General features: G+C 48.8%; 2 protein-coding genes across 5 annotated transcripts in view; one reads left to right on the top strand and one right to left on the bottom strand.

Moving 5' to 3' along the window:
• Positions 1 to 11,544, bottom strand: part of GAK (cyclin G associated kinase) — an 88,177-nt gene extending 76,633 nt beyond the window's left edge. For all 3 annotated transcript variants that reach the window (XM_008018174.3, XM_008018175.3, XM_008018177.3), the window contains exon 1: positions 11,201 to 11,544. In XM_008018174.3, coding sequence (XP_008016365.3) covers positions 11,201 to 11,345 — 145 coding nt within the window. In that variant the 5' untranslated portion in view covers positions 11,346 to 11,544. The remainder of the gene's footprint in view (positions 1 to 11,200) is intronic.
• Positions 11,545 to 11,579: 35 nt separating this feature from the next.
• TMEM175 (transmembrane protein 175) overlaps positions 11,580 to 20,751 on the top strand; it is a 33,282-nt gene continuing 24,110 nt past the window's right edge. Inside the window, exon 1 of one of the 2 annotated variants that reach the window (XM_073012600.1) lies at positions 11,580 to 11,698. The gene's annotated coding sequence lies outside the window, so the exon portion shown is untranslated. The remainder of the gene's footprint in view (positions 11,699 to 20,751) is intronic. The other variant, XM_073012599.1, reaches the window with a different exon arrangement.

Genomic DNA, 20,751 nt, shown 5'->3' with positions numbered 1-20,751 from the left:
ACTGAACTGTGTGCCCCCAAAATGTGTCTGCGGAAGCCCCAGATGATCCTACGTGGAGACGGACCTGAAGTCATTAAAGATAAATAAGGTCCTATGAGTGGGGCCCTAATCCAATAGGACTGCCATTCTTGTAAGATGAAGACACACCAGAGATGTCAGCATCCCCTCAGCAAAAAGGCAGCACTGGCCGTGCGCGGTGGCTCAGGCCTGTAATCCCAGCACTTTCGGAGGCCAAGGCGGGTGGATCACTTGAGGTCAGGAGTTTGAGACCAACCTGAGCAACATGGTGAAACCCTGTCTCTACTAAAAACACAAAAATCAGCAGAGCATGGTGGCAGGCGCCTGCAATCCCAGCTGCTCGGGAGGCTGAGGCAGAGAACTGCTTGAACCCGGGAGGTGGAGGTTGCAGTGAGCCGAGATCGCGCCACTGCACTCCAGCCTGGGTGACAGAGCGAGACTCCATCTCAAAGAACAACAACAAAAAAAGGCAGCATCTGCAAACCAGCAAGAGAGGCCTCTCCAGGAATCAGCACTGACAGCATCTTGCTCTTGGCCTTCGAGCCTCCAGAACTGCGAGACTGAATTTCTACTGCTCCCCCACTCAGTCTGGAGTATTTTGTTACGGCAGTCTCACCAGGCTGATACGCTCCTACATTGCTGGTGGGAATGTATGGGTACTCAAGAAACAATCTGGCAGTTTTCTAACAAACTAAACACATAATTACCACACATGAACCAGCAACTGCACTCTTAGACATTTATCCCAGAAATGAAAATGTATATTCACACAAAAACTCATATGCGAGTGTCACAGCAGCTTTATTTGTAATAGCCAAAACCGGAAACAGCCAGATGTGCTTCCACGGGTGGCTGGCTGGGCAAGCCGAGCACATTCACACAGAGGAGTCTCGCCACAGGAAACGAGCTAATGACACACACAACCGCCTGAAGAATTCTGCACTTCCCCTTACACAGCATCCTTCGGATGACAAAATCACACACAGAGCAAAGACTAGAGGTTTCCAGGGGCTAAGGAAATGGCGAGGCTGTGAGAGGTGGCACGAGGGCTCCCTGCAGGGATGGAGCCTTCCACAGCTTCACCTGCACCAGAGTCGGCATCCCAACCGTCACCAATGGGGAAACCGGGCACGGGTCTGAAATATAAAAGATCTCCATCTTTTCTCACAGCTGCGTGGGAACCGACAATGAACTCAAAACAATACAGTTTATTTTAAAAAACAGTAATGTATAAAACATTAAAGAAGGGCACGCCAGGCACCTCCAAGACCCTGTCGTACACCTTTTACTGCACATACTCTGCCAATTAAGAAACAGGCACAGGCCAGGCACAGTGGCTCACACCTGCAATCCCAGCACTTTGGGAGGCTGAGGTGGGAGAATCACTTGAGCCCAGGAGTTCTGAGAACAGCCTACAGGCAGCCTAACAAGACTCCATCTCTACCAGAAATAAATTAAAAATTAGCCAGGCATGGTGGTGAGTGCCTGTAGTCCCAGCTACCTGGGAGGCTGAGGTGGGAGGACTGCTTGAGCCCAGGAGTTCAAGACTGCAGTGAGCCATGATCGTGCCACTGCACTCCAGCCTGGGCAACAGAGCAAGACCTCAGCTCAAGCACAGGGAGTGGAGGGGTGGGGAGTGGAGGCACAAAGACATCAAATGCTCAGGCCAGGCCAGATCTCAAGGCCCAGGTTCCCTGAGGCAGCCTGGCCTGAGAGAGCAGAGTGACCACAGCTAAGGCTTGCTTTCTCTTTCTCACATAGATTATATAAATATGTAAACATAAGACCTGTATCCAAAATAAGCAGAGACTCTCCCAACTCCTGCCCAATAAAAAACGGACAAAAAGGTCAGGCGCGGTGGCTCATGCCAGTAATCCCAGCATTCTGGGAGGCCAAGGCAGGAGTTTGAGACCAGCCTGACCAACACAGTGAAACCCCATCTCTACTACAATACACAAAACACACACCTGGTGGTGCACGCCTGTAATCCCAGCTAGCTGGGAGGCTGAGGCAGGAGAATTGCTTGAACCTGGGAGGTGGAGCTTGCAGTGAGCCAAGATGGCACCACTGCACTCCAGCCTGGGCAAGACTCCGTCTCAAAAAAGAAAAAAAACCATTGCTGAACATCATTATCATCAGGGAAATTCCAATGAAATCACAATGAGATCGACACCACTGCACATCCACAAGAATGGATGCCATCAAACTGAAAGACCACAAGAAACACTGGTGAGGAAGTGGAGCGCCAGGAACTCTCCAGCGCAGCTGATGGAAATGCAAAATGGTGCTGCTGCTGTGGAAAGAGATTTGGTTGTTTCATGTGAAGTTCAACCTAAATCCAGTCTCTAAATCGGCAATCCCACTCCTTGGTGTTTTTTACCCAAGGCAAAGGAAAACACATGTGCACAAAAAGACTTGGAAAAAAATGTTCTCAGCGACTTTATTCGTAACAGCGGATATGATTTGGATCTTTATTCGTAACAGCAGATACGGTTTGGATCTGTGTCTCCACGCAAATCTCACGTTTACTTGTGACCCCCAATGTTGGAGGAGAGGCCTGGTGGGAGGTGACTGGATCATGGGGACGGAGTTCCACCCGGGGGGCTGCTCTCAGGATAGTGAGTGCTCTCCTATGAGATCTGGTTAGACACTGGGGAGGGAGTCCTCCCCCAACACCCCCCGGGGGGCTGCTCTCAGGATAGTGAGATCTGGTTGGGTCATGAGGACGGAGTTGGGGGGGGCTGCCTTGGGATAGTGAGATCTGACTGGGTCATGAGGGCGGAGTTTGGGGGGGGCTGCCTCGGGATAGTGAGATCTGATTGGGTCATGAGGGCGGAGTTTGGGGGGGCTGCCTCGGGATAGTGAGATCTGATTGGGTCATGAGGGCGGAGTTGGGGGGGGCTGCCTCGGGATAGTGAGATCTGATTGGGTCATGAGGACGGAGTTGAGGGGGGGCTGCCTCGGGATAGTGAGATCTGACTGGGTCATGAGGACGGAGTTGGGGGGGGCTGCCTCGGGATAGTGAGATCTGATTGGGTCATGAGGACGGAGTTGGGGGGGGGCTGCCTCGGGATAGTGAGATCTGACTGGGTCATGAGGACGGAGTTGGGGGGGGCTGCCTCGGGATAGTGAGATCTGATTGGGTCATGAGGACGGAGTTGGGGGGGGCTGCCTCGGGATAGTGAGATCTGACTGGGTCATGAGGACGGAGTTGTGGGGGGCTGCCTCGGGATAGTGAGATCTGACTGGGTCATGAGGACGGAGTTGAGGGGGGGCTGCCTCGGGATAGTGAGATCTGACTGGGTCATGTGGGTGGCGTTCCCCCCCCACCCCGGGGGCTGCTCTCAGGATAGTGGGTGCTCTCCTGTGAGATCTGGTTGCCTGAAAGTGCAGCACCTCCCCCTCACTCTCTTCCCTGACTCCCCTTTGCCTTCCACCAGGACTGAGAGTCTCCTGAGGCCTCCCCAGCCATGCTTCCCGTACAGCCTGAGGAACAGTGACCCAATTACACCTCTTTTCCTCACAAATCACCCAATCTCAGGTATTTCTTTATGCAGTGTGAGAACGGACTATCACAATAGCCCAAAATGGAAACAACCCAAACATCTATCAACAAGTGAGTGGATTTAAAAGCTGTGGTACATCCACACAAACTGAATCCAACTCAGCAATAAACGGAACACATTTCTGATACAAACATCACAAGGAAACTTCAAAACTACAAACGTCAAGAAAAGCAGCCAGCCAGAAAAGCACACAGGGTAGGATTCGACATTCACAACGGTCATGACAGCAAAACCAGTCATGGTGAGCCGAAGCCAGGAGCAAAGGCTCACCTGGCCAGGCGAGGGAAGGATGACTGGAACGGGGCACAAGAAGTTTCTGGAGTAACTTGACTGTCCTCCATTGCAACAGGTGTTTTAGCTACACAGGGAAAAGCACTTGTCAAAGCACTTAAATTCAACATATTTTAGTGTTATGTCCATAATAATTTAAATTTCTTTAACTGAAAGAAAAACAGGCCGGGGGCAGTGGCTCCTGCCTGCAATCCCAGCACTTTGGGGGGCCAAGGTAGGCAGATCACCTGAAGTCAGGAGTTCGAGGCCAGCCTGGCCAGTATGGCGAAACCCTGTCTCTACTAAAAATACAAAAATTACAGGAGGCTGAGGCAGGAGAATGGCGTGAACCTGGGAGGCGGAGCTTGCAGTGAGCCGAGATCGCGCCACTGCACTCCAGCCTGGGCGACAGAGCGAGACTTCGTCTCAAAAAAAAAAAAAAAAAAAAAAAAATTAGCCTGGTGTAGTGACACGCGCCTATAATCCCAGCTACTTGGGAGGTTAAGACACAAGAATCTCTTGAACCTAGGAGGAGGAGGTTGCTGTGAGCTGAGATTACACCACTGCACTCCAGCCTGGGCAACAGAGCAAGACTCCATGTCAAAAAAAATAAAAATAAAAAAATAACAGGCACAGGATATGAATGTGCAAAGCCAGAAGGGGAGGTTGAGCAGCAAATAAGCGTTATCAAACTCACTACTCAGAAAGGCACAAATCAAAGCTTGATACTTTCTAATCCCATCAAAATTTCCAAATAAAACCATCACCCAGGGGACACTCCAAGGACTCGGGACACTAGAGTCTGCTGCCCCTGAGCCGCCTGCAGGCCCCATGAGCAGAGCTGGGCAACCTTGCCCCACACAGCCACCAGTGTCCATGCAAGGGGCTGAGGACACCTCTCACCAGGATGGGTGTAGGATGCACGAGGCACGCTGGGGACAGTACAGAGTGCCGGGGGACAGTGAGGTCAGCACACGACCACTACAGGCAGATCTGAGTATCTTTTTTAATCAACTTGGCTGCTTTTAAGAAAGACACTTTTCTAACATAAAATACGATACACCAACACTTTCAATACACACATAATTCACCACACTACAGAGTGAATCTGTGTCCCTCCAAAATTCCTGTGTGAAATCCTAATGCCCAACGTGATGGTGTTAGGAGGCGGGGCCTCCTTGGGGGTGATTAGGCCATGAAGGTGGAGCCCTCAGGACTGGGATTACTGCCCTAACAAAGGAAGCCCCAGAGAGCACTCCCTCACCGCTTTCGCCCTGTGAGGACACAGCAAGAAGGTGCTGGACCCTCACCAGACGCCAGATCTGCCGGCGCCTTGCACCTGGACTTCCAGCCTGCAGAGCCGTGAGGAATCGACGTCTGTGGTTCACAGGCCCCCAGCGTACGATACTGTTACAGGAGCATGGATGGACTGGGACACAGGGATCCGCGCCCACGCAGACACAACCACGAGCGATTCACCAGGAGTCCACAGAGCGCAGCAGGAGGAATGGGGAGCGGCCCAGCCCACATCACCTCCCCCGGTGGTGAGCCCACCCCAGGGGGTCCTTTCCGATAGTGACCTCCCTGAACGGCTAACTCACCCCAGGGGGTCCTCCCCAACAGTGACCTCCCTGAACGGCTAACTCATCTCGGGGGTCCTCCCCAACAGTGACCTCCCCAAAGGGCGAATTCACCCCAGGGGGTCTTCTCCCCACAGTGACCTCACTGAACGGCTAACTCATCCCAGGGGGTCCTCCCCAACAGTGATCTCCCTGAACGTCTAACTCATCTCAGGGGGTCCTCCCCGACAGTGACCTCCCCAAAGGGCGAATTCACCCCAGGGGGTCCTCCCGGACGGGGTCCTCCCCGAACAGCTAATTCACCCCAGGGGTTCCTCCCCACCCACCCCCCCCGACAGTGACCTCCCTGAATGGTTAACTCAGGAGGTGACTGAATTACCAGGGGGTCCTCCCTGACAGTGACCTCCCCAAAGGGCGAATTCACCCCAGGGGTTCCCCCTCCCAGTGACCTCCCGGAACGGCTAACTCACCCCATGGGGTCCTCCCAGACAGTGACCTCCCAGAACGGCTAATTCAGCTGAGGGTGTCCTCCCCAGACAGTGATGTCCCCGTATGTCACAGACAGAAACCACGGAAGTAACACAGGCTTGTTCCTGCCAAGGGTTAGGTTGGCCGCAGCCTGTCACACTCCGCCCCAGCAGCCTCTGCTACCTTGGCTGCTCAGACATCTCCTGCAGGGCACAAAGCGCAGACCAGAGGGGGGCGGGCAGGGCCCTAAGGACACCTCCCTCGGGCTCCAAGCCCCCACTTCACAACTCCACCTCTGGCAAGTGACTAATCTCCACAAATTAGTCACTTGCTAATCTCACTTTTTGCAAAAGAGAAAAGTAATCTCACTTTTCTCTTCTGAGAGATGGGAGTAATTACAGTACCCACTTTCCAGGGCTACTGTATGGACCATATTGTTGGGAACAAGCCCCCCAAAATCTGGCCACAAACTGGCCCCAAAACTGGCCATAAACAAAATCTCTTGCAGCACTGTGACATGTTCATGATAGACATGACGCCCACGCTGGAAGGTTGTGGGTTTACCAGAATGAGGTCAAGGAACACCTGGCCCACCCAGGACGGAAAACCGTTTAAAGACATTCTTAAGCCACAAACAATACCATGATCAATCTGTGCCTTAAGGACATGCTCCTGCTGGAGTTCACTAGCCCAACCTATTCCTTTAATTCAGCCCATCCCTTCATTTCCCATAAGGGATACTTTTAATTAATGTAGTATCTATAGAAACAATGCTAATGACTGGCTTGCTGTTAATAAATCTCTTGGGTAAATCTCTGTTCGGGGCTCTCAGCTCTGAAGGCTGTGAGACCCCTGATTTCCCACTTCACACCTCTATATTTCTGTGTGTGTGTCTTTAATTCCTCTAGCACCGCTGGGTTAGGGTCTCCCCGACAGAGCTGGTCTCCGCACACAAAATCCACAAAAAGCACTACAGACTGAGCTCGGCAAATACTAACAGCCCCTAAATGTTGCCATGGTGGTTCTGACCATTACTATTTCACACTGGGAATTAGTCAAAGTGGACAAAGGTTCATGATCAAGCCGTCAACCTGGAAGTGAAGGGGGTATGAGGAGAGCCATGAGAGGGCAGCCACTCTGTGATGGGGAGGGCCATGAGAGGGCAGCTACTCACGTGGCAGAATATAAGCCTCACAGGCCTGATGACCTAGAACCAACTACCCAAGCCCCAGAGACCCTGGTTACCTGCGCTCCGCACTGCCCCGCACCCCTCCCTGCTCACCTGCGCTCTGCACTGCCCCACACCCATCCCTGGTTACCTGAACTCTGCACCGCCCCGCACCCCTCCCTAGTTACCTGTGCTCTGCACCCTCCCGCAACCGTCCCTGGTTGCCTGCGCTCTGCACTGCCCCGCACCCCTCCCTGGTTACCTGCGCTCTGCACTGCCCCGCACCCGTCCCTGGTTGCCTGGGTGAGTGCAGCCCCCGCACTTCAGGCTCTGGGTCCAGCAGAGGTACAAAGAAGCAAGGATGACAGAACCTTGGTGGCCAAGAGAACAGCACAGAGCTTCAGAGGCTGGTGCCCTCAGTTCCAAGTCCTATGTGAGAAGAGGGTGTGCTACAAGGCTGGCTCGCCACAGCAACCTAAGGGTCTATTTTTTTTTTGAAATAGAGTCTCGCTCTGTCGCCCAGGCTTGGAGTCCAATGGCGCGATCTCGGCTCACTGCAGCCTCCGCCTCCCGGGTTCAAGTGATTCTCCTGCTTCAGCCTCTTGAGTAGCAGGACTATAGGCACACGCCACCACGCCCAGTTAATTTTTGTATTTTTAGTAGATATGGGGTTTTGGAATGTTGGCCAGGCTGGTTTCGAACTCCTGACTTCAGGTGATCTGCCCACCTCTGCCTCCAAAGTGCTGGGATTACAGGCATGAGCCATTGTGCCCGGCCGGGTCTATCTACTTTTAAGATCTGTCTAAGACTGGACACATTAGCTCACGCCTGTCATACCAGCACTCTGGGAGGCCAAGGCCGGGGGATCACGTGGGCCCAGGAGTTCAAGGCCGCAGTGAGTCGTGATCGTCCCACTGCACTCAGCCTGGGCAACAGAGCCAGACTCTTTCCAATAAAAGAAAATGATCTCAAGTGTACCCTGCAGAGGACACGCAGGGCCAGCATGTGGCCTCCCCCAACCACCGAGCCCACCTTGGAAACATGGGGACTCCCTGCCACTGAGCCCACCTGGGAGGGTTTCTGAAACTTGCGGCCAAGAGTCTTGCCTGTACCACACAATTCTGCAACTGTCAGTACTAAATATTCCCAGTGCCCTCACCCAGTCCAGAATTCTACGTAAGTGAAGGGAGGAAGCCTCCAAAAGCCATGTCAAAGAGGAAGAAGGGTGGAAAGCCAGGATCACAAACAAGTGGCCCTGGGGGTGCGAGTAGGCTGTGCCCTCCCCATTCCTTAGGCCAGAGCTGGACCCCCAAGGCTCCTGAGCGGGCCCAGCCACTCAGCTAATACTAAGCATGGCACACAAGGGCTGCTGGCTGGCAGAAATTACATGCAACACCCAACCAAACGCACGAGGCGAGTCACGCTTAAACCACATGATAGCTGTGCAGCAGCGTTTTCGTTTTCTGCCTCAGTTTACCTCACTAGCAGTAACACTGAGTTCAAGCCAGCCACACAGGGAAGGTGGATTTCCCTGCAGTTAGGGCACGGCAGGCTCCATTTCAAAAGCAACGGCACGCAGAACCCAAAACAAAGAGCACACAGCATACACCTGCCCTGGGCATCTCTGACACGGTTGGTGCTCCTGATAATCTGCCTTTTAAAAAAGTGAAGACTAGCCAGGTGGGAAACGGCACATGCCTGTAATCCCAGCCACTCGGGAGGCCGAGGCAGGAAGATCCAGAGCCCAGTTCAAATCCATCCTGAGTAATAGCAAGACCTCGTCTCTTAAAAAAAAAAAAGGAAGATGACAGAACAAATTTGAAGAAATTTGAAAGCTATCTGGTTCCACAGTTCTACCTAAAAACCCATTCACACCACAAGTCCAAATTCCAAAAAGCTAAGAAAACCGTTTTTTCCTAACTCACTTGACAGCAAATCCTAGTCTATCATAACCTCATTTGGGACAAAACCTGACATGAACTGATACGGAGCTAATCGCAGACTTTATCGCACAGTGAGAATATTTAGTCATTTAATTACAGAAACATTAATGTATTCAATTACAGAATACTTTCCCAAGTTCTCTGGGAATATCCCATGATATACAGGTTATATGCCGCAATGATCATTCTGAAACCTGAAAAATTCTGGAATCATAAACATCTGTACTCAAGGGTTCGGATCACGGGCCATCACCATGTTTACACAAGACAGCCTGAACTCCCAAAGCCTATGTTCTAAGGTTGCTGTCCAGACAAAACTTATTTAAGTATATTTATACAAAAGACTTAATTCAGCTTTCACACCCTGTTTCACTTCAAAGAGACTTCAAAGAACTTAGGAGGCTACAGGCCACCTATTAAGCTCACAAGGAGGAAATCTACAGCTCCTAATTGCATTGGTTATTTTTATCTCCTGACTCGCCTAGATAGCAAAGGGAAACAAGTTCCTTTGCACAACCTCAGCGGCCGCCCACATTTCCTTGTTCTTCTTCCTGGGTGCTAAGTGACCCACAGGCTTCTTTCTTTACACGAATCTTCCTCTCTGGGCTCCAGTGAGGGTGCATTCTCCATCCCTCAAACCCTGATCCGTGCCATCTTCTGCTTGACTCCTTCCCAGAGCTCATACTGTGTGTACCACCCCAAGGATCCCACCGCCAAGGATCTGTTCCTATGCTGCCTCTGTCTCCCCACCGCTTGAGCACTGGTCTGAGGTTCCAGAAACCAAGTCCTGTCCACTATGAATTTCTTAAAGAATGAAGATAACCACCTAGTATTTTCAGAATAAATGAGCTGATCTGAGAGAAATCTGTTTCTAACAGAAGATGTGAAAGAGTATCACACTTCAGCCCCCACCTCTGAAAGAAGAGCTTGGAGCTGACCAAATTGTACCCAAAATCTGTTTGGTTTTGACCACAACGGACACAAAGTGTGTGACAACGCTGCAGTCAAAATGTCTCCGCAGACCTTCTGTGATAATCAGAAGTCTGGGATAGTTTCCCATCTGGTCACAGGGCAGGCACCTGGACAGGCTAACCCTCCAGCCCTGAGAGGTACCACGGAGCTGGTGAGGGTGAGGGCTTTTGTGTCACTTCACTCCCTTGCCCTGTGCCAATACAGCAGAATAGTCACGCTTCGGCACTGAAGTCAACCATGTTTAGCCAACAAACTTCACAGCCAGTGAAACGTGACACACCTCCAGGCACCACTGGACAAAAAATGGAAGGAAAATCCACGAGAGAAGGGGACTCACTGACACTGGAGATCGATTCTGTGTGAACGGAGAGGACGTTCAGGCAGCTAGAAATGGCTGGCAGAGACAAGACTGACTCAAGAGAACTTAAGCCAAATGACCTGTCCACTCTGCAAATTCTATATAGGTCGCAACTACTGGCTCTGTTTCCTGTACCACACACAGAATCACACGAGTAGATGTTCACCGGGAAGAGAAACACTGAGCTGTTAAGAAGAGGAACGGGGATCACTAGACAGAGCCCTGTCTACCCTCAGCCAACCCCCCACCCCCCAGGCTACGACCGCAACTACCTGCAACACGTGTGCATCCACCTACTGTCAACTTCCCTGGACTGTAGAAGAATCAGCCCTAACCTCCAAAGTCCAGTCCTGTCCCTGCCTGCTCAATAACCCTAGATGTCCGGCAAAAGACCAAGGCTTAAACTCCCTCCTGCACCGCTCACCTCCTGACTCCAGCTGTCGGCCTTCCAGCACCCTCCCTCAGCCTCCGCTGTAGGCTCCCACCCAAGCTCCCTGCCTGCCACCATCCCCCACCTCACCCTAACATCTTCGCCCACCCACCCTGGGGGGTTCCCCAAGCCCCAGGCCTTGCTCCAACTTGACCCTACTCCTATCACAAGAAAGTACCCCGGCCCCAGCCTCGCCCTCCGCAATCACCGCCAGCAGGCACTGACCTACGGGGCCCCCCACTGTGACCCTCGCCTGGCCCTGACCCATGCCCTCGGCAGAGACCCTCCCCTGGCCGACCCTGACCCACAACCCACGCTGGGACCCCTAACCCACGCCCTTCCACTCCAAGCTGACGCTGCCCCCAGCGTCCCGGAGACAACACTCCGCGGCTGCGCCCGCGCCCGCGCTGCCGACCCGGGGCCTCACCTTCGGCCAGGACCCGCCGCACCCGCAGCCGCAGCTCGCCCAGTTCCACCGTCTGCCCCACGAAATCACTCTGGTCGCGGCCGGAAGCACCGCCCAGGGAGCCTGGACCCGCCAAGAAGTCGAGCGCCGACTGCAGCAGCGACATGGCGGTGGCTGCGCCGCACCCCGCGGCAGCCGGAGTGGTCGGGATCGGGCTCCCGCTCCCTCGCCGTCCGGGTCAGCTCAGTAACCGCCGGCCCCGAGCTGCACCATCTTCCGCCCCGACGCCGTGACGTACTCGCGCGTGAGGACGCGTCGCGTCAGGCGGCGTCGGGGCCCAGCCCCGTCCCCTTCGCCGCGGCCTCGCTTCCTGACTGCGCGCTCCGGCGCGGAGGTCTGACGGAGACAGCGCGTGCGCGGCGTCGCCGGGCTTGTGACGAACTTCCGGTTATCAGGCTCCCGGCCGGGCTGACTCCAGCGAAGGCGCGCGGAGCGGTCGCCGCGGCGATTCCCGCCCAGGTAGTTCAGCGCCCCAGCCCAACTCCCGGTACCGTTCCCCACATGGTCTGTTTTGTGGGAGGCTCCTTCTCAGGTGTCTTCGATTTAACCGCTTCGCCTACCTCTGGGTGGAGTCAGCCTCCCGTTTGCTGTTAGCGCCGCGTTTGCGAATGGGTTCGCGAATTTTTCTCTCAGTTGGCTAAGGAGCAAGGAGTTAGCGTGCGTTAAGCTATCAATAAATACTTGCTTTTTGTCTCATGGAGGTCGGAGTTTCCTGTGACGCTTAGCGACTAAGCTTGGCAGCCCCCTCCCAGCAGCCAGGCAGGCAGTTTGCAAGGGAAACGCTGCTGCAATGCCTTGTCTTCTGAGCAGAGGGCCAGGGTCTGGGCGGGGGAGTGACCAATAGTGGGAGCTGTGGGCTAGAAAACCTTCGTCCTGGGCAACCACAACACTGCAGAGACTGCCCTGTGACCCTCAAGGTTCGTTCGCACCCTGACATTTTCCAAGGCAAAAGCAAGTCCTCATGAACCACTTGGAAGGGTTCATAATGCCCAACCATTTGGAGATGAAAAGGTGCCGTTCCTTCTAGGATAATGAGGAAATGGCTCACAGACAGTGCATTTTTAGTTTTTGGCCTACACAGTATTTGGGGGTTGGGAGTGGGTAGCAGGAGGTGAATTAGTTTCTGTCATTTAAAGACTGGTGCCAGGCGCTGTGGCTCACGCCTGTAATCCCGGTACTTTGGGAGGCCGAGGCCGGCGGATCACCTGAGGTCAGGAGTTTCAGACCAGCCTGGTCAACATGGTGAAAGCCCGTCTCTACTAAAAATACAAAAATTAGCTGAGCGTGGTGGCGGATGCCTGTAATCCCAGCTACTGGGGAGACTGAGGCAGGAGAATCGCTTGAACCCGGGAGGCCGGTGCCACTGCACTCCAGCCTGAGACTCCACCTCAAAAAATAAATAATAATAATAATAATCATTGAAAGGCCTGAACGTTAAAAACCTAGTTTTCCAGCTTCTGTGGAAAAATCAAACCTGTCAATATTGGACCCCAAATGATGTGTGTTACCAATTACCTAGAGTGGTCCCTTCAGGTAAGACACAGTCATTTACCTGACCAGATTGGCTCATGTATGTTACCTGCCTGGTTCCTGTAGTCATTTGAGGTTGCAACCCTTTCCATAGAGTTATTTGTTCTCAAACTCAAAAATGGATTCTAAAACTCAAATCAGCCTCTTAGCCGTCCCAGAAGCTAACATCTATTATCTTTATCATTAAAAGATAATAGACTGAGCTCACTGGAACACTTACCTATTTTATGGAATGAAGTGTTACATGTAGCCAAATGAGATCTTTAAAAATACATATAACAAAAATAACAGTAGCAATAGCTTAGCTTATGCACTGATTCATTGCTTGCAACATCCTTTTCTGTAACGGTTCATTGTAGTGGTCCTAAAACATCTTTGTGAAGAAAGCGCAGTATCATTAACCCCCTTTATTTTTGGGATGAGAAAATATGCTCAACAATGCCATTACTTGGCCAGGGTCAACAAGTGATACGGTTAAAATTCAATACAAGTTCTGGCTTTTCCAGCCAGTGCATTTGTCTGGTGGACTGTGGAATAGAAGGACAGAGATCAGGAAAGAATCCCTGCTGGAGACAGACATCTGGGTATCCTCAGCATAGAGGTGGCAGTTGGCTGTAGGAGCTGAAGAGAGGACCAACAGAGATGGTGTACTAGACACAAAGAGGTTAGAATCTTCGGAGAATAGACAGCTTGTGGAGAAAGGGCAGCCAGTGAAGGAGGAAGAAAACCAAGAGAGTGTTGTCACAGAGCCAAGGAACGAGGATGTGCAGGGCAGAGAATGCAGCTAAGTGTCAAATGCTGCTTAAAAGTCAAGTAGAAAAAGAAATGGAAGATACATGTTGATTTATTCACAACGGATCACTGGTGATCTCACCAAGAATAGCTTCACTGGAGTAATGAGGTGGCAGCTACATATCACCAGAGTAGAGGAATGAAGAGATGATGAGGTAGAGATGGCAAGTGGAGATAAGACATTTGTCTGTGGAGGAGAATATGAACAACTTTAGGCCAACAAATTCAGCATCCTTAGCTTAGAGAGCTAGAAGGATGATGAGATGTTTTAAGAGGAGAGATTCTTGAGCAGCCTAAAGCTGATGGAAGGGAGAGAAGGTTTGCTGGTACAGAAAAAAGAGAAATAATAAGATAATTCTATCTTAATGAGATATCTTCTATCTCTTACAACATAGGAGGGGAATGACATCCAAAACATAGGTAGAGATACTTGCTTTGGACATAGGAAAAACACTTAGGAAGAAAAATGGGCTGCAGTTTCAGGTGACCTTATATATTTATTGGAGTGAAGGTGAAGGAATTCTCTAATGGCTTCTGTTTTCATTGGGAATGAGGAAAGAAAAGCTTCAACTGAAAGTGAGAGGGGAAGTAGGAATCCCAAGATTTAAGCAGTGTCAAAAAGATCTAAAATAGCTATTATGAAAAACCTAGCAAATAACTGGAAAGCATGATAGCGTTCAAGCACTCATTTGGAGGCCATGAACTTACACGGGCATGACCTGGGATTGGCTGGACATTTCTAAACCTTGTCATCACTTTGGAAACCAGAGTCGGACTCCTTATCTTACAAATATTTCTGGAGCACCTTTATTTATCGGCGTTGAAGTAGATGCTGTAGTAATACCATTTTAACCCGAATATCTATCTCCGTATCTCATGTGAACTCTCGGATGTTTGTTCTGAGATACCGCTAACGTATATAAACATGTATATATCCAAAACTGAATTTATAGTCTTAATCCCCATACCTGATTTCCAAAATTTCATAGCAAAGAGGATTACAAGAGATTAAGAGGATCATTTTATAATGATGAAGGGATGAATTCATCAAAAAGACTTGATGATCTTAAACATTTATGCACCTAATAACAAAGCTCTAAAATACACAAAGCATAAACTAATAGCTCCAAGGAGAGAGAAATATCACAATTGTAGTTGGAGAATATTCTTTCTCAATAAATAGAGAATAAATGGATAGATACCCAGAAAATCACTAAGGATATAGGACACTTGAACATGACTGTCAGTCAACTTGACCTAATGAATGTTTATGGAACTATCCCCACAATAACAGCAGAATACACAATTTTTCAAGTGCATTAAAACATTAACTGAGCCTGGCCGGGCGCGGTGGCTCAAGCCTGTAATCCCAGCGCTTTGGGAGGCCGAGACGGGCGGATCACGAGGTCAGGAGATCAAGACCATCCTGGCTAACCCGGTGAAACCCCATCTCTAGTAAAAAATACAAAAAAATAGCCGGGCGAGGTGGCGAGCATTTGTAGTCCCAGCTACTCGGGAGGCTGAGGCAGGAGAATGGCGTAAACCCGGGAGGCGGAGCTTGCAGTGAGCCGAGATCTGGCCACTGCACTCCAGCCTGGGCGACAGAGCGAGACTCCGTCTCAAAAAAAAAAAAAAAAAAAAAAAAAACATTAACTGAGCCTGATCATATTCTGGTCTATGAAACAAGTATGTTAGCTGACCAGAATGATATTGAATATTAAAGTAGAAATTAGTAACGGATTGGAAAATCCTTTCAATATTTGGAAACTGAATAACTCACTTTTGTTTTTTATATATTTTTTAAACTCATTTTTAAATAACTCATGGTAGCCGGGCGCGGTGGCTCACGCCTATAATCCCAGCACTTTGGGAGGCCGAGGCAGGTGGATCACAAGGTCAGGAGATCGAGACCATCCTGGCTAACACGGTGAAACCCCATCTCTACTAAAAATGCAAAAAATTAGCCTGGCGTGGCGGTGGGCGCCTGTAGTCCCAGCTACTTGGGAGGCTGAGGCAGGAGAATGGCGTGAACCCTGGAGGCGGAGCTTGTAGTGAGCTGAGATCGCCCTACTGCACTCCAGCCTGGGCGACAGAGCGAGACTCTGTCTCAAATAAATAAATAGGCCGGGCGCGGTGGCGCAAGCCTGTAATCCCAGCACTTTGGGAGGCCGAGACTGCTGGATCATGAGGTCAGGAGGTCGAGACCATCCTGGCTAACACAGTGAAACCCCGTCTCTACTAAAAAAAATACAAAAAAAAACTAGCCGGGCGAGGTGGCGGTCGCCTGTAGTCCCAGCTACTCGGGAGGCTGAGGCAGGAGAATGGCGTAAACCCGGGAGGCGGAGCTTGCAGTGAGCTGAGATCCTGCCACTGCACCCCAGCCTGGGCGACAGAGCGAGACTCCGTCTCAGAAAAAAAAAAGATAAATAAAAATAAATAAATAGATAAATAAATAACTCATGGTTCAAAGAAGAAATCAAAAAGGAAATTAGAAAGTATTTTGAACAGGATGAAAATGAAAATGCAGCATTTAAAACTGGTGGGATGCAGCTAAAACAGTATTAAAAGATAGATCTCAAATCAGTGACCTCAGCAGTCACCTAAGAAACTAGAAAAGTAGGCCGGGCATGGTGGCTCACTTTGGCAGGCCAAGACGGGCCGATCACTTGAGGTCGGAAGTCTGAGACCAGCCTGGCCAACATGGTGAAACCCCATCTGTACTAAAAATACAAAAATTAGCTGGGTGTGGCAGTGCACGCCTGTAGTTCCGGTTACTTGGAAGCCTGAGGCAGGAGAATCACTTGAACCCGGGAGGTTGAGATTGCAGCAAGCTGAGACTCTGTCACACACACACACACAAAATAGAAAAGTAAGACGAAGTGAAACCCAAAGTGAATATAAGAAGGCAGATAATAAGTATCAGAGTGGAATTCAAAAAAATAGATAACAAAAGCAATAAAGAAAATCAGGGAAACCAAAAGCTGATTCTTTGAGATTAGTAAAATTGAAAAATATTTGGCCAGATTGAACAAGAAAAAGACAAGACACAAATTACCAATATGAGGAATGAGAGATGACATCACTACTGAAAGGATAATCAGGGACTATTATTAAGAACTTTAGGCCAACAAATTCAGCAGCTTACACTAAACGAACAAATTCCTGGAAAGCATAAACCACTTAAGCTCATTTAAGAAGAAATTGTGTTGGGCCAGGCACAGTGGCTCATACCTGTAATCCCAGCACTTTGGGAGGCCAAGGCAGGTGGATCACAAGGTCAGGAGATTGAGACCATCCTGGCCAAGATGGTGAAACCCCGTCTCTACTAAAAAAAAAACACACAAAAATTAGCTATGCATGGTGGCATCTGCCTGAAATTCCAACTACTTGGGAGGCTGAGGCAGGAGAATCACTTGAACCAGGGAGTCGGAGGTTGCAGTGGGCCGAGATTGAGCCACTACACTCCAATCTGGCGACAGAGTGGGACTTTGTCTCAAAAGAAAACGTATTATATGAAAGGATAAAAGAGGCCCTGACATGCATACAGTTAAGGCATTGCAACATACTTTGTGGTATCTAACCATCTTTATTTTTTTTTTTTGAGGGGATGAGTACCCCATTCTTCATGATGTGATTATTACACATTGCGTGCTTGTATCCGAACATGTACCCCATGAATATATACACCTACTGTATACTTACAAAAATTAAAAATTTAAATGCTTTTTAAAAAGAAGGAAATAGACAACCTAAATAGCTGTATGTCTATTAAAGTATTGAATTTATAGTTGACAAATCTTCCCTTAAAGAAGACTCCAGATTTGGCTGGGCACAGTAGCTCATGCCTGTAATCCCAGCACTTTGGGAGGCCGAGGCAGGTGGATCACCTGAGGTCAGGAGTTCAAGACCAGCCTGGCCAACATGGTGAAACCTCATTTCTACTAAAAATACAAAAATTACCCGGCATGGTGGTAGGTGCCTGTAATTCCCACTACTTGGGAGGCTGAGTGAGGAGAACCACTTGGACCCAGGACGTAGAGGTTGCAGTAAGCAGAGACTGTGCCATTGCATTCCAACCTGGACAACAAGAGCAAAACTCGATCTCAAAAAAAGACTCCAGACTTAGAGAGCTTTACTGGGAATTCTACTGAACACTGAAGGAAAAAATAATACCAGTTCTATACAAACTCAGAAAGTTGAAGGAAGGAATTATTTCCCAACTCATGTTTCCTAACAGCATTATTCTGATACCAGAACTCCACAAAGACATTACTAGAAAGCTACAGGATAATATCTCTTGTGAACATAGACACGAAGATGCATTTAAAATGTTGATTAGCAAATTGAATCCAACACTATATACAGAAAGGATAATATACCATGACCAAGTGGGATATCCCAAGAGGGCAAAGTTGGCTTAGCATTTGAAAGTGTATCAATGTAATTCACACTCTGAGAATGAAAAAATAAAATGGATCATGGATCATCTCAATAGATACAGAGAAGCATTTGACAGAACCCAACATCCATTACTGATTAAAAAAAAAATCAAAACTCAGCAAACTGGGAGTAAAATGAAAATTCCTCAACACAGTAAGGGCGTCTGTGACAAACCTGTAGCTAGCATCATACAAAATAATAAAAGACTGAATGTTTTCCCCCTAAGACCAGGAACAAGCCAAGGCTGGCTGTCTGATCTCACCACTTCTGTTCAACATTGTACTAGAAATTCTAGCCAGTGTGATGAGGCAAGAAAAAGAGGGCCGGGGCCAGGCACAGTGGCTCACATCTATAATCCTAGCACTTTGGGAGGCCGAGGCAGGTGGGTCACCTGAGGTCAGGAGTTTGAGATCAGCTTGGCCAACACGGTGAAACCCTGTCTCTACTAAAAATACAAAAATTAGCTGGGCGTGGTGGCACATGCCTGTAATCCCAGCTACTCTGGAGGCTGAGGCAGGAGAATCACTTGAACCTTGGAGGTGGAGGTTGCAGTGAGCTGAGATCGTGCCACTGCACTCCATCCTAGACAACAGAGTGAGACTCGGTCTCCAAAAAAAAAAAAAAAAAAAAATCAGATAGAATCTATAAAAAGAGCCACTCGTGAGTTTAGCAGGGTTGCAGGATACAAGATAAATATACAAAAATCAACTGTATTTCTACATACTAGCAATAAATATTGGAAGTTGAAATTAGAAACATTTACAATAGCATCAAAAACTGTGAAATACTTGGGATAAATGTGAAAAAATATGTGCAAGACTTATATGCTGAAAACTACAAAAAATTGCTGAGAGAAATTAAAGCCCATAATCAATGGAGAGATATGCCATATTCATAAACTGGGAGATTCAACAGTGCAGTTCTCGAATTGACCTGTAGATTCAATGTAAACCAGTCAAATTCCCAGCAGACTATGAGAATTTGACACATAGATTCTAAAATTTACTTGGCTGTCTGCAAAGGAGCTAGAATAGCCAATACAAGTTTGAACAAGGACAAGACAAAATTGTATGATTTGCATTACCTAATTTAAACCCTTGAAGCCACAGTAATCAAAACTGTGGTGGCTGGGTGTAGAGGTATGTGCCTGTAGTCGCAGCAACTCAGTAGGTTGAGGCGGGAGGACCCTTGAGCCTGGGAGTTTGAATCTAGCCTGGGTAACAGTGTGGAGTTGATATAAAGATAGCTAAGTAGGTAAATAGAAGAGTCCAGAAATTGGCCCACAGGTGTCTGTGGTGAATTGATTTTTTATAAAGGTGCAAAAGTAATTCATTGGAGAAAGAATAATTGTTTCAACAAATTATGGTAGAAAAATTGGATATTCATGTGTTGAGAAAAAGAAACCTTGGGCCAGGTGCAGTGGCTCACGCCTGTAATCCTAGCACTTTGGGAGGCCGAGATGGGCAGGTCATTTGAGGTCAGGAGTTCAAGACCAGCCTGACTAACATGCTGAAACCCCATCTCTACTAAAAATACAAAAATTAGCTGGGCGTGGGGGTGAGTGCCTGTAATCCCAGCTACTCAGGAGGCTGAGGCAGCAGAATTGCTTAAACCCAGGAGGCGGAGGTTGCAGTGAGCTGGGATGGTGTCACTGCACTCCAGCCTGAGCAGTAGAATGAGACTCCACCTCAAAAAAAAAAAAAAAAAAAGGAAACTTAATCCATACCTAGCATTATACATAAAAGTTAACTCAAAATCGTAAATCTAAATGTGAGATCTACAACTGTAAAGCTTACGGAAGAAAATCTATGAAATGTTCTGTGAGATTTTTAGCCATGACCCCAAAAGCATGATCCATAAAGGAAACAGATAAACTGGATTTCATCAACATGAAGAACTATATAATACACTGTTGAAAATGGTCCATGCGAGCAATCAGTGAATAAATAAACTGATAAATCCATAATATAGGCTGTCATTCAATAATAAAAAGATAAGCTATCAAGCAACAACAAGACTTGAAGGAAACTTAAATGCATATTGCTCAATGAAAGAAGCCAATCTGAAAAGGTTCCATACTGTATGATTCTAACTATAGAACATTCTGGAAAAGGCGAAATTGTGATGACAGTAAAAAGAGCAGTAGGCCGGGCGCAGTGGCTCACACCTGTAATCCCAGCACTTTCAGAGGCCAAGGCAGACGGATCAACTGAGGTCTGGAGTTCGAGACCAGCCTGGCCAACATGTTGAAGCCCCACCTTTACTAAAAATACAAAATTAGCCGGGCATGGTGGCACATGCCTGTAATCCCAGCTACTCAGGAGGCTGAGACAGGAGAATCACTTGAACCTGGGAGGTGGAGGTTGCAGTGAGCCGAGATCACACCATTGCACTCCAGCCTGGGCAACAAGAGTGAAACTCGATCCCAAAAAAAAAAAAAAAAAATAGTTGCTAGGGGTTCAGGAAGAAAGAGGGAGGGTGGAGCACCAGAGATTTTTAGGGTGTTTAAACTATTCTGTGTGATACTGTTTTGGTGAAAACAAGTCATTTTCCATTTGTCAAAACCCATAGAATACAGCACAGAGTGAAGCCTAATGTAAACTATGGACTTAGGTTAATTGTAATGTGTGAATATTCGCTTGTCAATTGTGTCGAATGTGCCACAGTAATGTAAGATGTTAATAATAGGAGAAAGGGAGGCTGGTGACAGTGGCTCACACCTGTAATCCCAGCATTTTGGGAGGCCAAGG

Source organism: Chlorocebus sabaeus, chromosome 27, assembly GCF_047675955.1.
Source record: "Chlorocebus sabaeus isolate Y175 chromosome 27, mChlSab1.0.hap1, whole genome shotgun sequence".
Taxonomy (NCBI): domain Eukaryota; kingdom Metazoa; phylum Chordata; class Mammalia; order Primates; family Cercopithecidae; genus Chlorocebus; species Chlorocebus sabaeus.
The sequence above is the reverse complement of the archived record's forward strand: the minus strand, read 5'-3'. Positions and strand labels throughout refer to the sequence as shown.